The sequence below is a fragment of the Rhinopithecus roxellana genome, chromosome 13 (genome assembly GCF_007565055.1).
Source record: "Rhinopithecus roxellana isolate Shanxi Qingling chromosome 13, ASM756505v1, whole genome shotgun sequence".
In the NCBI taxonomy this organism is placed as follows: Eukaryota; Metazoa; Chordata; class Mammalia; order Primates; family Cercopithecidae; genus Rhinopithecus; species Rhinopithecus roxellana.
Genome location: NC_044561.1, coordinates 132,366,479 through 132,384,084, shown reverse-complemented (window position 1 = coordinate 132,384,084; position 17,606 = coordinate 132,366,479). Strand labels below are relative to the sequence as shown.

General features: G+C 53.3%; 1 protein-coding gene across 1 annotated transcript; it reads right to left on the bottom strand.

The window, feature by feature from the left end:
- Positions 1-1,803: 1,803 nt before the first annotated feature.
- SUMO3 (small ubiquitin like modifier 3) lies at positions 1,804-14,788 on the bottom strand. Its single transcript, XM_030914878.1, has 4 exons — positions 14,601-14,788; positions 10,089-10,217; positions 5,544-5,615; positions 1,804-3,225 (listed from the first exon to the last, which is right to left on the bottom strand). The coding sequence occupies exons 1-4, from the start codon at positions 14,619-14,621 to the stop codon at positions 3,136-3,138; spliced, it is 312 nt and encodes a 103-aa protein (XP_030770738.1). The 5' UTR covers positions 14,622-14,788; the 3' UTR covers positions 1,804-3,135.
- Between the last annotated feature and the right edge of the window lie 2,818 nt (positions 14,789-17,606).

Below are 17,606 nucleotides of genomic sequence, written 5' to 3'. Positions count from 1 at the left end.
TTTTAATCGGCTAACTCGTGCAACTCTCAACTTGGATCAAGTGGCACTGGAGTCCCAGGGGTTCTGAGCAGCCAGTGTGTAATACTGCATGGCAGCACACCCTAGAGAGGCCAACTCTACAGAATAAAATTAATGCCTTCTATCTTTAGCAACTAAAGTTCTGAAATATAAAAAGGACCTCACAGCTTAACCCATGTTACACGGTGGGGCTTTCCCATGAACATCACGCGTTTCCAGCTGGGCACTCCTGCAGCATGGCTAAGATGACAAGTTTCCTGGGAGTGGGGGTTCCTGGGATGTGAACCTTTCAGTGCAAAAACGAGAAGTTCCAGTTGGAACCCCAGGCATAGATACCAGGATAAATAGGGCCTCTCTCCTCCAGGAGCATCAATTTAACCCAAAGATTCAGTTTCTCATAATGTTCTTGAAACTAGTAATGCCAACAAATCTATTTTTCCAAATGCACAATTCGCATAAATCTCAGAGAAAAGACAACCTCAAGAACATGCCTTTGCTGGGCGCCGTGGCTCACACCTGTAATCTCAACTACTTGAGAGGCTGAGGCAGGAGGATCACTTGAGGCCAGGAGTCTGAGATCAGCTTGGGCAACTAATTTATAGTTTGGATTTGTGTCCATGCCCAAACCTTATGGTTGAATTGTAATCCCCAGTGTTGGAGGAGGGGCGTGGTAGGAGGTGATTGGGTCATGGGGGCAGATTTTCCCCCTGCTGTTGTTACGGTGAGTTCTCACAAGATCTGCTTGTTTAAAGTGTGTGGCATCTCCCTCCTGCTCCAACCATGTAAGACGTGCCTCCTTCCTCTTCTGCCATGAGTTTCCTGAGGCCTCCCTAGCCATGCTTCCTGTACAGCCTACAGAACTATGAGTCAATTAAACCTTTTTTTAATAAATTACCACAGTCTCAGGCAGTTCTTCATAATAATGTGATGATGCACTAATACAGCAATATAGTGAGACCCCCATCTCTAAAAATGTTTAAAAACATCCTGCTGGTTCTTCTGCTGTGAGGTGTTGTGGATGGAAGTTCAAGCAGCACTGCCCTAATACATCCACATATGCTCCTGGCCATTATTCTCATCTAACCTATGGTGCCTGAGACACATCCCTTTCCTCATGGATTTTGGCAGCCCCTTCGCCTCAGGCTGCCTAGGGAATCTGGTGGATGTCCCCGTCTCTGTAGTGTGCCTTAATCTGTGCACTCTTCCTGGTGCAAGTGAATCACGTATTCCATCTCCACAGATGCCCATCTTTCTTCACCTTGGGTTCACTCAACTGATGGACTAAAACAGCTCATTTTCAACCTGGGTTTTGTTACACCATTGCATACTGGAAAATTCTTAAAAGCCAAATCAACGTCAGTTCCATTTCAAAGCAGATAGGTAAGTTGTCCATGGCAGAAGGAAAGCTGACTTACATTCAAACACCAGAAAACGAGAGATGTCCTAGACTAACACCCAAGCTCATCTGCCTCTAAAATCCACCCTTTCTTTACATATGAAACCCAGGAGAGGAAGGGTAACCTGTCACAGTGATGGTGGCTCAGACAGCTGTCAGCCAGGAGGTCTCTGAGGAGAGGCTACATCCCTCAGCAGGAAAAAGGCTGGACGAGCATTGTTGATGTGCCGGGGAGGGGAAATGAGCCGCTGGGTGAATACTAACCTTCCAGCGGCTAGGTTTTCCATCAAAGTTTCTCCATGCAGTGGCCACGCGGAATGGTCAATTCAAACATTGAACTGTACCGGTACGCCCCAACCTTCAAATGCAGTGTTTAGTAGAAGCCAAGAGACAGAATACCAAACTATATTTACTGTTTACAGTAGTAAAGGACAACAAATAATGTACAAATTGGTGAATAAACACAACAGAACCAACAAGCATCCCACCCGAGCCCATACAGCAAACAGGAAATGAGAACATTTCAGCAAGATTTCGAGCAAGCAAGACATAATGGGTGGTTGTTCAGGTGACTATGAAAAGGCAGAGAATGGCCACCAAGCAGCAATGGAGCCTCAGGGAAGGACGGTAGGCAGAACTATGAAAATGTTTAATTGGTATAGATCCCAAAATATTTCACAGAACTGAAATCACCAGACTGATGCATAAATTCAATACATATTTGGAAAGCAGCACGGCACAAACCCACGAGAAGAACATGAAGTCATCATTCCATGGGTTCATTTGTAACCACACTTGGAAGTAGCTCTTTTACACGACAACGTAACTGCAAATTCAGCAATACTTAATCTTACTTTTTTATGTATAGACCATAATTATTCATCAGAAGCAAATACTGGAAGAAATCTGAGGCCACAACACCATTACCAAATGAGAAATATGGGAATTTCTTCAATATTAAGAGGAAGAGAAAAGCCAATTTTGGTTGTGCCAATCCTTGCTTGTGTACCAACGCCAGGTACTGAGCAGGGAGTGGGGTGGGAGGGGTGGCAGGGGGGTGGGTCCTGGGCCTCAGACCCCGAGATTACATGCTTGAGGGCCAGAGAGCACGTGGGGTCAAATTACCAAAGGACCCAGTTATTTTTTAACCTTTGAAGAAGCATTCCAGTATTTTCCCTTCAACTTTTCCATATACTGACAAAGCATACATTTGCAATATTTAGCATTTTAATCACCTGTGCCTATAACAGCAAGTGACAGTCTATCCTCCCTACCCACCTTGCCCCCGTTACCTGTCCAAGAGCCGCACCCCCACTGCGGGAAGCATCAATTCTCTGTGTGACTGGAGTGAGCGGGGGAGAGGCAGCAACTCAGGAGTCAAATCCCTGGCCAGACTAAAAGCGAACATTCAGGCTATAATTCTGGGGTTAAAAAATGTTTTAGGTGGGGGGAAAAACACAAATGAATACACAAAAAAACCCAAAATACCTTGCAACTCATTTTACCTGAACAAAAATAACAATTCTGATTGGCCCAATTTAAGTTACAGATTCATCCCTGCAGATATAGTTTCGAGTTGCACTTGAAGTACATCAGAGAGAGGAAAATCATTGTGGTGAATGTCCTCGAGTTTCCGCAGACGCCTTTGTGGTCGGCATGGTCATGTGCTCACCATTCAACAGCAATGCAAGGACGGACGGCCCGAGCTGGGGACAGGCCCTCTAGAAACCACGCCCTGCCAGGCTGCTCTCCGGCGCACCTCCTGTCTGCTGCTGGAACACGTCGATGGTGTCCTCGTCCTCCATCTCCAGCTGTCAGGGTTGTCACAGCAGGCACACCGAGAGAGAGGGGAGCTTGTTAGTTTTCATCAGAGAGTGGGAAGATCCCCCCTGGCATGAGTGTTCCCTGACACTAGCGACATCACCTGATCCCACCTTGGCTCCTGTCCGTCCCCTCACTGCAGCTCAGCACGCATGGAAGAGGCATTGCTATGTGCTCACCACAGCCGTTACGGTTCAGCAAGCTTCCCCTAACAAAACTCACAAAAGCAGATTCACAGCTAAAATGTTAACTGAGAAAAACTGAGTCTAGAAGATAAACTGAAATGTCTAAAATTCTTACTGAAAAATTATACAAAATCAGATGCTACTTAAGAACATCTGATTAGCAGCACTGAGTCCTAGGACCCGCGGAAGCCATGCGCTTTATACCAAGTGCGGGGGACCATGCCATGAAAGCCAAAGCCCCCAGCTCACAGAAGGGCCCATCAAGTGAGGGTCCACGGCTGGCTTCTCCTGCCCCTCCCCGTTCAAAGCCCAGGCAAGGTGGTGAAACACCCTTGCTCACTTCTCTCCTCCCGACACAGTGGGCGCAAAACACCCACCCTGATCATCTTCCATCCTCTGAGCAAGAGGAAGCTTCTGCCAGTTCCTATAGAGACTCAACAAGGCTGGAAGCAGCCATGCTCCCAAATGGAAAGAAGTCCCATCGGGGCTGTCGGCCACCCTCACCCTGCCACCGACACTACCGGCCGGAGGGAGAGTCCCCAGGCAGGGCTCCCTCTGCCTCTTGGTCCACCTGTCCACAGCCTGCCCCCTGACTCCCAGTCAAGTCCTGGAGACTCCACAAGGCCCTCCCCGCTCAGCTGCTCTCAGCAGCCTCTCCCTGGTGAACACTCCCAGAGCTGCCACTTCTTAACAGTGTGTAGATTTCGTAAAGTAGCTAGAAATGGATACTTATTGCAAAGATGTTTTCAATATTTATTAAATACTGAATATTAAATGTTTAAAATACTAAATGTTTTGCAAAAATATTTCCACATAAACATTCCAGTGGATTCTCACAACTTTGAAAGGGAGAAAAAAAGCTCCATTTACAGACAAAACTGAGCCTCCACAGGATGAAGTGACTCTTGGTCACAGGGCCATCAGCTGACAAATGACAAGAGCTGCAACTTGAACCAAGTTTTTTAAAAAAGTCTGTTTCGGCCAGGCACAGTGGCTCATGCCTGTAATCCCAGCACTTTGGGAGGCCGAGGTGGGCGAGGTCAGGAAATCAAGACCATCCTGGCTAACATGGTGAAACCCCGTCTCTACTAAAAGTACAAAAAAATTAGCCGGGCGCAGTGGCGGGCACCTGTAGTCCTAGCTACTCGGGAGGCTGAGGCAGGAGAATGGCGTGAACCAAGGAGGCAGAGCCTGCAGTGAGCCAAGTTCGCGCCACTGCACTCCAGCCTGGGTGACAGAGCGAGACTCCATCTCAAAAAAAAAAAGTCTGTTTCCAAGTCCAAAGCTCTTTCCACGACACTATGATGCCCTGCAATGTGATATATGAAATCTCATTCATTTCGGCATGTGACAGGTACATGAGAGAAGCAACCTGTGCAGATGGATGATCAGGTGTGATGGCACATTCTGCCCACCCACGTCACTTGTGCAAGTTACTTAAAGGGCACAAGAATCCAGTCGGCCCCTGAGCTGCACACGGGCTACAACTGCAAGTGTCCAGAGGATGGGCAGGAAGGGGCCACTGAGTGGTCCTCACACCCCCGCTTCCCTTACAGTGAGGACGGGCCCAGCACTCACTCCATCTCCAAACAGCAAGAATGATGTCTGGGGCTGGGCGCAGTGGCTCAAGCCTGTAATCCCAGCACTTTGGGAGGCCAAGACGGGCGGATCACGAGGTCAGTAGATTGAGACCATCCTGGCTAACCCAGTGAAACCCCGTCCCTACTAAAAAATACAAAAAAAAACTAGCCGGGCAAGGTGGCGGGCGCCTGTAGTCCCAGCTACTGGGGAGGCTGAGGCAGGAGAATGGCATGAACCCAGGAGGTGGAGCTTGCAGTGAGCCAAGATCCAGCCACTGCACTCCAGCCTGGGCGACAGAACGAGACTCCATCTCAAAAAAAAAAAAAAAAAAAAAAAGAATGATGTCTGCAAAGCAGTTTACTCATTTGAAAATTTAAATCTAAAATTTGAAAAATAAATAATCTAATAATATCATTAAGGAAAAAAAGGAAGGCATTCTGTATGACCTCCCATCTACGATTCTCAAATAAGCATATCCCAAATGGCAGTTACCCAATGCAAATCGGAAGTCACCCTGGAACCACGCAAAGCCAGCTCCATACCTGTGCTGGAGTGTCAGTTTCATTAATTGGCTGCCCGTCAAACCTGAATCTAATCTGTCTCATTGACAAACCCTGAAAAGGAAAAGCAGTCGCCATTAAACATGTCCAGATATAGCTTAATTCAAAAATCAAATATTTTAATCCAAGTATCAGCATTCTGATATGCAGATTTATGATCCAGTTCAGTATTAAAAACTCACCAGTGGGCCTACAATCTCTTTCACGCAGTGCCTGACACCACTGCTTTCAGAACCCACTTTTCTACCATCTTCTCTCTGATGGGCTAAAACAGCTCATTTTCAACCCGGGTTTTGTTACACCACTGTATACTGGGAACTTCTTAAAGCCAACTCAGTGTCAGTTCAGTTTCAAAGCAGATAGCTAAGTTGTTCATGGCAGAAGGAAAGCAGACTTAATATTCAAACACGAGAAAACAAGAGATATCCTAGACTAACATCCAAACTCATCTGCCTCTAAAATCCACTTTCTTAACATACGAAACCCAGGTGAGGAAAGGTAACCTGTCACAGTGATGCTGGCTCAGACAGCTGTCAGCCAGGAGGTCTCTGAAGAGAGGATGCATCCCTCAGCAGGAAAAAAGCTGGACTAGCACTGGTGATGTGCCAGGGGAGGGCAAGTGAGCCACCGGGTGAATACTCATCTTCCAGCGGCTAGCTTTTCAATCAAAGTTTCTCAGTGCAGTGGCTGTGTGAAATGGTCAGTTCAAACACTGAATCTTCTCTGTCCTGGTGCCCTGACCTGTCCTGGGTCATCCCTCCCATTTCCTTCCAGAAGCAGAGTAGAAATTCTACAATGCTGGCACCACCACCTTCCCCCTTTACAAAGTTCTCAGCAAGGAACAGGTTGTGTGCCAATGAGGGACAGATAAGAAGGCTGCATGAGGCCAGGGAGCAGTCACCACCATGACTTTGGCCTTGTGGAGGGCAGCAGGAAAGAGCACACAGCCTTTCTGTGTCCTGAGGGAATGGAGAAACGTGGTCGGGGCAGAAACATTTCCTCAACAAGCAGTTCTGATTTAACTGAAACAGGACAGACGGGGTTAAAACGTGCATCTCTGCTCCCTCCTGAAACCCCACTGAAATGACGTAAATGAGAAAGGCACAAACAGCAAGGACAAAGAAAATGGGAGCAGGGATGGGCAGAGATGTCAATGCTGGGCTGGGCCAGAGGCTACTGAGGCGTGGACACTGGTGGTCTGATGGACACTGGATTAGGATCCTGGGGCAGAGGGACTGGGCACAACCCAGCCTGTGTGGCAGGCAGCTGATTCTGAACAGCTGCCTGGAAGTTCACATGCAGACTTCCAGCAGGACCCCCACAACCCTGTGCCTCTCACAGCAGCACACAGGAGGTCTGCTTTCTGAAGAGGTGGGTGCAGAGCTCCAGGTGTAGGACAAAAACAGGCCCATGGAAGCACGTGCCCCCAGCGCTGCGCGCCAAGTCCCCTCTCCCCTCCAGATGTGCCCCCAGGAGGCTGGCCAGAGACTGGAGGACTCAACTCTCAAACTTAGCATCTGGGTGCTTCCAAAACCCACAATCCAGACAGGTCACCCCAGGGATACACAGCCATCCATGTACATGGCTTCTCAACAGCTTCTCAGTGCTCCATGCTTGCACAGAAGTCAGCCTGCATGACAGCAGTCAGGGTAAGGCTCACTGTGCAGCAGCCCAGAGAGGAGAGGAGGGGAGAAGCACAGAGGAGAACAGACAGGAAGGAGGCAGGAGAACGCTCCCAACACAGGCCCACACATGCACACACCCCCACACATACACACACATGCACAAAGACATGGACATACACACCACACACACCTACACTCACAATTCAAGATCTATGGGAAGTGAAAAATAATACTACCTTCAGAAAACAATCAATTGCTACTGAGGATGGGTATGGTGGCTCACACCTGTAATCCCAGCACTTTGGGAGACACAAGCAGGAGGATCACTTGAGCCCAGGAATTCGAGACCAACCTGGACCACATAGGGAGACCCCATCTCCACAAAATAAAAAAATTAGCCAGGTGTGGTGGCGTGTACCTGTAGTCCCACCTACTCGGGAGGCTGAGGTGGGTGGATCACTTGAGCCCCGGGGTCAAGGCTGCAGTGAACCATGATCACACCACTGTGCTCCAGCTTAGGGGACAGAGCGAGACCGTCTCAAAAAAATAAATAAATAAACTGCTTTTGAGAAAAAAAGAACGCTCAAAGAACAGAAAGAGAAAAGAACTTTTGGAAATTAAAAATCACGACAGAGATGAGAATGTCCACAGAAAGTGGAAAGATAAAGTTGAAACGACCTCCTGAAAAGGAGACCAACAGCAATAATAAAGCCCAAAGCAAAATGGGAGAAAAATTATCAAATGTAAACTAGGACAATTAGCAGCAGGAGGAACAGGAACTCCAAAAAGAGGGACCAGAGTGTGGAGAAGGACACAAATTATCAAAGAACTAACATAGGGCATATTTCTTGAAGAAAAATAAATGTCCAGACCCATAAAGTACCCAGCAGCATGCGTGATAAAATCACCCGCCTCTGAGGCACATAAGGGACACTGGAATGCCAGAATATGGTCCCAGATACTTCCAGAGAAAAACTAAGTTACAAACAAAGCACAGAGCATCAGAATCCACTGAACTTCTCACTTTTTTTTTTTTTTTTTCCTTTGAGACAGGGTCTTGCTCTGTCACCCAGGCTGCCAGCAGTGATACGACCTCAGCTCCCTGCAGCCTCCACCTCCTGGGCTCAAACAATCCTGCCACCTCAGCCTCCTGAGTAGCTGGGACTACAGGCTTCCACCACCACACCTGGATAATTTTTTTAATGTTTCGTAGAGACAGGGTCTCCCTGTGTTGCCCAGGCTGGTCTTGAACTCCTGACCTCAGATGATCCTCCCACATCAGCCTCCCAAAGTGCTGGGATTACAGGCATAAACTACCATGCCTGGTAAACTTCACTTTTAACACTGGGAGCTATTCTCATGGCTGATCTCTGAAAGAAAAAAAAAAAAAAAAAGAGTTTCAACCAAGAATACTGCGTGCAGCCACATACTGAAGTGTGAAGGTTTATAAAAGCAAAAGTCACGTTCAGCCATGCAGTGTCTCAAAGACGCTACCCTTCTGTGCCTGTTCTGAGAAGACCCTGGAGGATGTACTCCACCACAAAACACAAAAGGGAGGAGGACTAATCCAGGAAACACCAAGAGAGAACCTCTAGGATTTGAACAGGGGGCCCTGGACCACGGCTGAGTAGCCAGCCTCACAAGCAGCAGTGCAGGTGGGGCAGGAGGGGAGCCCCGGAAGAGCAGGGGGAAGGGCAGAGCCCCCGCCACATGTACACGGCCCCACACACCTGCCATCCCGCAGCGCAGGGGAGAATGTGGCCACCAGCCCAGGCAGCACAAACTCCAACAAGGGCCAGGGTCCAGGACCAGGCAGAAGCTGGGTCACGGGGCCTGCATGGCGCCAGGCCACTCACTCTGCTGGGAAGACCGGAGCCTGCGTGTCTGGAAGCTCAGTCTCACCTTTCGCAGGTGAAAATAAGATCTGCCATCAGCAAACACGAAGAAAGGAAGTCAGAGGGTCTGCTTGTCAATGAAGAGTGCAAGGTGGTCGCCAGTGACTGCCCCTATGAGCAGGGTATCCAAAGTGGGAGGGAAAGAGGAGGAAATCTAACTGAAAATCTACAGGCAAAAGAGTAAAATAAAAGGGCAACAAGTTGCTGTATTTTCAGAGCAGCTGAAGAAAAGCAGCCTCTAGGTCCCACTCAGGCAAGCAGGGCTCCCTGGGGAAGAGCACCTGGCTGCAGGGCCGGGCCCCCGACACGCCAGACAGCAGCTGGCGGGCAAAGCCCATAGGAGTGGCTTAGAGAGGGACCCCCTGGCCCAGGGTGAGTCCTCCACAGCATTACCAAGAACAACAGACACACACACACACACCAAGTCACACACAGCAGCCAGAAGGCATCCACCCAGCTGGGCACTGCCAGTGAGGCAGCTCATTATCCTGAAACTGAGGAAGCAGGTGAACGAATCATGAGCTTTCTTGCCCCTCCTAACAAAATGGAAAACCACACTGCAGATGAGGGCAGTGTTTCTTCAGGGCCACGCCAGCTCATACGTGAGGACGGGGTGACAGCAGCATGGGGCACACGCCACCTGCAGCCCCAGAATGGCCAGATCTGAGCAGGGCCCCCAAGAGCCTTCAGCGTCACAGACTTCACAGATGTTAGTACCCCAGGGAGAACACAGCACCCTGGGCAGCCGCCTTATCAGGAAGAAAAACCCACCACATTTCTCCGAGCCTCTAGGTCCCTCCACCTCATAAAAGGCCATGGGGGACACAGTCAGCAAGCCCAGCCTAGGCCAGGTTTACAGCACAAGCCCCCGCCTGCCCATCCATGAAGAGGGCACCTCGAGCGGCTACATCTGGGTCCAGCCCCGACACTCGTGCTCTGGGGATGCCTGGCGCACACAGGAGCAGCGCGCACACGGGGAGGCCCCGTGGGGGAGCGAGGCGCCGCACCTGCCTCTCGCAGTACGCCTTCATCAGCTTGCTCAGTGGCGTGTGCCTCTTGATCTTGAACTGCACCACGGAGCCGTCCTGCCCGGCTACCTTCAGGTTGATGTGGTCGTTCTCTGTCTTCACGCCCTCCTGCAGAAGAAGACACCGGAGACTGGCCTCAAAACTGTATCTCAAAATAACCACGACTTGAAAGAGCAAGTCTTTAGGTAATTGTTGGCTTTCTAAAGTCATTAAAACCAACCTAATTCTTAAAATTCTCCAGCAATTCAGAGTCACTTGTGATGGTTTTATTTTTACACAGAATTTATTTTTAACTTCCACTTGTTAAGCATTCATGTGCAAAACAATGCAAGTCTACAGTCCTCTGACATTGTTAATTCAAAGAAAAAAACCTGTTTAATAAGTCTAGGGAAAAATCAGAGAAAATCCATTTTTTTTTTTTTTTTTTTTTGACACGGAGTCTCGCTCTGTCACCCAGGCTGGAGTGCAGTGGCCGGATCTCAGCTCACTGCAAGCTCCGCCTCCCAGGTTTACGCCATTCTCCTGCCTCAGCCTCCCGACTACATTAGCTGGGACTACAGGCACCCGCCACCTCGCCCGGCTAGTTGTTTGTATGTTTTAATAGAGATGGGGTTTCACCCTGTTAGCCAGGATGGTCTTGATCTCCTGACCTCGTGATCCGCCCGTCTCGGCCTCCCAAAGTGCTGGGATTACAGGCTTGAGCTACCGCGCCTGGCCTGAAAATCCATCTTTATTTTAAAGTTATTCTTGTAGGCTGGGCACGGTGGCTCACACCTGTTATCCCAGTACTTTGGGAAGCTGACATGAAAGGATGGCTTGAGCCCAGGAGTTTGAGACCAGCCTGGGCAGCATAGCAAGACCCCATCTCTTTTTTAAAAAAATTCTTATGAAATCAGTAAAAACACATATCCAAAACTCACACAGCTATACAGCATTAGTGAAAGAAACCAAAATCAGAAGAAAACATTTGTGACTCAGAGAAAACCTGTGGGACATTCAAGTGGTGACTTCTGGAATCCAACTGAGGACGGCCACTTCCCACAGCAGGCAGCCAGCCTCCTCCTCGCTGCCCTGACATCAGCAAATGTGAGGGAAGCCACTTCCGTGTACTTTCTAGTTCCAAACTGTCCCATCTGAGCAGCAGCAGGTGGTACTTTTTATTTTTTAATTCATGCCAAGCCTGAAGCTACTCAACAATGGCACAACTGGGATGTCTTGTTGCCTGAAAATGCATTTTGAGTTGTGGCCGGCCTGCATTGCTGGGATAAAGTCGTTTGTGAGTGAAGCAATGAGGCAGGGCCCTCCGGCTCACTCTGAAAGTCAAGTCTGGAGCATCCTGGTACCCTTTCCCCCCATGCTGAGCTGCTGCCCGCAGGGAGCACTGTACGTTACATGCCTTTTCTCTCCACTTCTCCTTACCTTCCCTGGCTGGGAGAGGGACAACTGTCCCAGCGATGCCTAAATACAGGGAGTGGGATGTAGAAGGCTCACCTGAGGGTGAACGCGGGGACTGCCCCTATGCTTGGTTCCTGGAGACCCTGGGGAACTATGGAGCTCTGTCAAGAGAGCTAGAGTGGCCGGCAAGGGGCCCTGGCAGTGAGGGGCTACAGCTGCGAACCTGAAGGTGCGGGTCCTGGGGCGGCACTCACTCCCCAACTCCAGTCTTGGGCCAGACACCCTTGCCCACTCCCGGGACGCCGGTGGCTTGGCAGCAGCCTGAGTGGTGAGCTGGCACACCCCCATCCCCCCATCCCGAATGTGGCCTCCAGCGCAGGGAAAACTGGCCTAGGAGAGAAGAGCATGCAAACAGCTCCAGGCAGGATGGACGTGGGGACCCCGGATGAGCCCCCTTCACTTCCCCAAGCATGAGGATGCACTGGCTTCTTTAGGCAAGGAAGATATGAGTGTGTTCAAAGGCACAGATACAGGGCCCACACGTGTCCCCACAGGGTAATGGCTGCAGCCCCGGGAGAGGCTGGGGCAGGGCAGGGTCGGCCACAGTGCCTCTGCTCCAAACAGACAGACACCAGGAATGTCGGTCTGTCCCAGACCCCTGGTAAATTCCTAATAAGCAAGTGAACTGGTGAGTTAAAGAATGAAGCCCTAAAAACATGGGCCTCAGTTTGCTAGTCAATCCTCCGCCTCAGCTATCCAGGGAAGTCAGAACATTCTCCTGCCTGACCCAAAAGCTCTTCTTTCCAGCACCACTGGGCCCCAGAGTCCACTTCTTCCCCTTCCTCAGAGCTCCAGAGGATAGAGCTGCTCCCACATGGGCTGAGGGGACCCACCAGGAGCAGGGCCTGTGAGGTGGCAGCCACTCGATCATTCTGGAATTAAACAAGTGTTTTCAACTGAATTGGAGCCTGAGGTTGACCACATGGCAGAGCTAAGTGTAAACACTGCTGAGAAAATGAGTATCATACGTATTTTATTACATGTACTCTTCATTAAGAGGAAGCCACCTATGAAAACATAAAGAAAGGACATTTATATTTGGCCTAGTTTTAACAAGTACTTAAATATTCAAACAACCCCTGGGTGGGAGAATTTTGACTTCACTAGAGTCAAAATGTAAAAAGCAAAGGTCACTCCAAATGCCATCTGGATAGGGGAGGTTTCCTTGGAGTCTGACCACAGCAAGCAGAGTGCAGACTTCTACAGAGGCCACAACCATGGTTCCGGACGGTTCCATCCCAGTTTCCACCAGTGTCTGGCACTGAGCCTCCACCCTCATCTGTAAAGGGAGGGTGGTCACCTCCAGGACTAGGCCAGTATCAGAGACAGCCTCCTTACAGAGCCTTCAGCTCTAGTCATCTTCCACTAGGATGTAACATAGAGGCCAAGAGTGCACACCAAGGGCTTCGGAAAGGTTCTCTTTTTATGAACACTGGAGACTGCGACTAAGGACCCTCCCAAGAAGGAATGGCCAGTGCACCTGAATGAAGGGTGCATACCCCAGGACTGAGACTGGAAGGATGCACACCCCAGTGTGGCAATGGGGGAAACGAAAGCACACCCAAGGCTGGATAAGGAGGGGTGGGTGCGCATGGCAGGGGAGGCGCAATGGGGAGAGGTGGGTGCACACAGTGGGGCATGATGGGGAGGGGTGGGGACACACCTTAAGGGGCGTGATGGGGAGAGGTGGGCACACACCATAGGGGGCGTGATGGGGAGGGGTGGGCGCACATCGTTGGGGGTGATGGGGAGGGGTGGGCGCACATCGCGGCGGGGTGATGGGGAGGGGTGGGCGCACACTGGGGGTGTGATGGAGAGGGGTGGGCGCACACCAGGGGACGCGACGGGGAGGGGTGGGCACACACTGGGGGTGTGATGGGGAGGGCGACGCAATAGGGAGGGGTGGGCGCACACCAAGGACACGATGGGGAGGAGTGGGCGCACACCGGGGAGCATGATGGGGAGGGGTGGGCGCACACCGGGAGACTGATGGGGAGGCAAGGGAGCACACCGTGGGGCATGATGGGGATGAGTGGGCACACACCATGGGCGGCGTGATGGGGGGGTGGGCGCACACCGGGGTACGCGATGGGGAGGGGTAGGCGCACACCGGGGGACGCGATGGAGAGGCGGTGGGTGCACACAAGGCGCGATGGGATGGGTGGGTGCACACTGGGGGCACGACCGGGGAGACACGAAGGAGAGGGATGGGCGCACACTGGGGGACGCGATGGCCAGGCGCGGTGTGGAGAAGTGGGTGAATACCAGGGGCGTGATGGGCGCGCTGGAAGGACGGCAGCGCTGCTCACAGGGGCTAGGCCCCTCAGAGCGCGCCCCTCGGGGGTAACCCCAGACGCTTATTCCTGAGCCGACGCCGTGCACTTGACACAGGTCCCCGCACCCAGGGCGATGCCGGGGGAGAAGGCGACCCCGCCCTGCAATGACTCAGGAGAGGATCACGCCAAGACGCCTCAGGGACACTGCCGAGGCGGGATCCGAGGGCGCCGCGCTCGACAGGAGCAGCGCGGGGCCCGACACCAGCGGTCTAGGAGGCGCTAGGCGCGCGCCTTCCCAGCTGGGGAGCAGATGGGCGTGGAGCGGGGGCGTGGCCAGGCCCGGCGGGGAAGGAGGTCGCGGCACAGCGCGCTTCGGGGCGGGGCCCGTCTTGGGCGGGCCCACTTAGGGGCAGGGCGCTACAGGGGGCGGAGGGGCGGGGCGCTATAGGGGGCAAGGAGAGGCGGAGTCGGGTTGGGGGCGGAGTCTGGCTGGGGCGGAGTCAGACTGGGGGTGGAGTCGGGCTGGGGGCGGAGCCGGGCTGGAGGCGGGGCGCGCCGCCGAGCGCCGCCGGGCGGGGGAGGGGAGCGGCGCGGCCGGACGGGAGCGGGGGAGGGGCGGGAGCGCGGGAGGCGCCGCAGGCCTGGGCGCGGGTCCCCGTGGAAGCCGCGGTCTTCTAGGGCCGCGAGAGTGGCGCGCAGCGGCGGAGGCGCCCGGGACGCCCGCGATGGCCGCGCGTGCGGGCGGGGGCGCCGCGCTTACCTTGGGCTTCTCCTCGGACATGGCTGCGCGGGCGGCGCGGGCAGGCGGCGCGGGGGAAGCAGCGCGGAGCAGGCGAGTCACGCTCTCGGCCCCGCCGCTCTCCCGCCGCAACTGTGCGCGGGGCCGCGCTTTATCCCCCAAATCCCGGCGCGCCCGTTGGCCGGCACGGGGTCACGTGGCGGCGCGCGTGCACGAGGCGCGCTCCCCGGGGCGTCGGGCGCGCGCTGGCCGGGCCGCGGCTCCGGGCGGTTGAAGATGCGTCACGGGGCGGGTCCCGCGCGACCCCGGCGGGTGCGGACGCCCTAGGGCGCTGTGGTACGCGGGCCAGGAGCGCGTACGGGGACTCCGGGCCTTGGGGACCCCTGCCCGCCTCCCCGCCCGGGCCCCGAGTCCTTTCCTGGGGGCCGCGTTCCTGGGGCGCCAGGAAGTGAGGCCGGGGGCGCGGGGACCTGGGGCGGAGGAGGGAAGCCTCTGGGGGTGATGTTCCCTCGCGGGAGCCGCGGACAGAGCGGAGAAGGCGGCCCGCGGGGTCCCGCCCGCGGAGGCCGCGCGAATCGGGCCAGCACCCTAGACGGTTGGGGGCGCCACGCGCTTCCCTGCAGCCGAGGGTTCCTGTCAGCCCCAGGCCGGGCTCCTTCGGCCAACGCTCCTACGGGGATGCCCCGGGCCCTCCACACCCGTCCTCAAGAAGACCCGTTTTTCCTGTGAAGAAACTGAGGCACTGGGAGGTCACACCACCCCCAGTCAGCGCTGGTGAGCGGCGCCGAGCTGGGCCAGGCAGCCCCGTCGCCGAGCACGGGCAAACCCAGGCTGGACGCCGCCAGTGCCGGCGGAACGGGGACCGCGTGGACGCGGGAAACGCGCTGGAGCGCTGGGCCGGCCGGACGGCCTCCTGGGCCTTGCGGGCGCCATTCCTGGGATGCCCGGCCAGCCCCGGCCTCCTTGTCTGTGATCCCAGGGCCTCGGATGGAACGGACATGAGGGCGGACACCCCTGCGTCCCTCAGGAGTGCCAGGGTGGTGCCAGCCGGGGCGTGGCGGGGGTCTCACCTGAAGGTGAGCCCGGCAGAAGGCGGGGGAGGCCGCACCTAACAGGCTCAGCTGGGAAATGGCAGGGCTTGGATTTGAACCTAAGGGTCTGAGCCGTTTCTCTCCTGCCTGGGTAAGGCCCACCCAACTGAGCAAGGTCGCAAAGCCATGGAGACAAGTCTTCATGGACCATAACTTCACAAACCGTCTTCGACTCAAAAATTCACTTTCTTGGCTAGAGCCCCCACTTAGGAGCGGGAAGGCTGCTGAAGTCTCTCAGGGAGAGGGTCAGAGAGTCAGCCCCGGTCCCAGGCAGGTCATATGGTGTGGTCCCTTCCTTCTGGAACCTGGAGCCCGGGGCCTCAGCAGAAGATGTGGAGGTGGGTGGCCAGCTCAGGCTGTCCTGGGAGGGGGCTCCGCAACCAGCCCCTTCCCCGGGGACGCGGTGCCTCGGAGCCCTCAGATTGCTGGCGGGAAGTGCCCTAGGGCAGGCAGGGTTCAGAGAGTTACCGACTCCAAGACACCGGTACCGTTAATCATAAAACAACAGGACGTAGGTTGCACAGGCACACTAAACTCCTGCAGGCTGTGGATGAGGGCAGCCCGCCTCAGTGTTGTAGAAGTGAGAAACACGCAGCTTAGAAATCATGAGACACAGATCCCAAATGTGTTACCACTAGAAATTAAGCCAGGTGCTGTATCACGAAGTGATGCATGGCTACAGTCATGGATAACAGAAAAAGATGCTCAGATGACATTAGGTTTTAAAAAGCCAGGCTATAAAACAATGGTGGTCTGAATTCAATTTTTTGTGCTGTAGCTGTCTCCCACACTCTGACCTGCCCCGAATCCTTCATGTGACAGCAAAGATGCAAAAAGGCTCCGTCGCAGCTGTGGGGACACAAAGGACACCGCTGCTGGACCGAGTGCCAAGAGGTTTCTGAAGGACACAGCCAAAGGGGATCGAATGGATGGAGGAACCAGAGCTCAGGAAAAACCAGGGCCTACCACGAGCACAGGGTAAAGAACCCAGATGGCCAGAGCCCCTCTGGAGGGTCATCACACCTGGCAATGGTCCCAACAAGAAGACTCACGAGAAGGCAGGGAACTGGCAAATGAGTAACAGGATTGCTGACATGAAAGCTTGACTCACATGCTGACTAGGAGAGGGGTCCTGGCTGAGGACGCAAAGAACTTCGAGACAAAGTCACAGGACTTTCCCATGACGGAGAAGTTAAGAGAGGGAAGGTCGGGGCTGGGCTCGGTGGCTCACGCCTGTAATCCCAGCACTTTGGGAGGCTGAGGCTGGCAGATCACAAGGTCAGGAGTTCAAGACCAGCCTGATCAACATGGTGAAACCCCGTCTCTACTAAAAATACAAAAATTAGCCAGGTGTGGTTGGCGTGCCTATAATTCCAGCTCCTTGGGAGGCTGAGGCTGGAGAATCAGCTTGAACTCAGGAGGCAGAAGCTGCAGTGAGCCAAGGTCGTACCACTGTACTCCAGCCTGGGTGATAGGGCAAGACCCTATCTCAAAGAAAAAATAAAAATAAGAAATTTATCTGAAAGAAATATTTGACTCCATAAATGGAAAGGGCCCCTGAGTATCAGATGACTGTGTGAGATAAGACAGACACAGATGCGTGGCATGTGAGGAGAAATCCCTGAGGCGTTCAGAGACATTTCTGCTTACAGTTAGGGAGGACTGGTTGCCTCAGACAAACCCAACAAAAATAGCCCAAAAATCACTATAAAATATTTTTTAAATCTGTTTAAGGCTATCAGCTACCAAAACAAGTCTTTCTGTGAGGGGCAAAGACCTTCCCCCACCTCAAAAAAAAAGGGAAGTGTTTTTTTTCCGTTGAGGCACTTGGTGATTAGTATCCTGTATTAGCCTAGACTTCCATAAAAAAATACAGACTTGGGGCCAGATGCGGTGGCAAACTCCTGTAATCCCAGCACTTTGAGAGGCTGAACCA

Bases quoted from the DNA above. Each gene is read 5' to 3' on its own strand.
- SUMO3 (XM_030914878.1), bottom strand. From the start codon at position 14,621: ATGTCCGAGGAGAAGCCCAAG. The intron at 10,218-14,600 runs GTAAGCGCGGCG...CTTCTTCTGCAG, and splicing joins TGTCCGAGGAGAAGCCCAAG to GAGGGCGTGAAGACAGAGAA. The intron at 3,226-5,543 runs GTATGGAGCTGG...CAACCCTGACAG, and splicing joins AAACTGACACTCCAGCACAG to CTGGAGATGGAGGACGAGGA.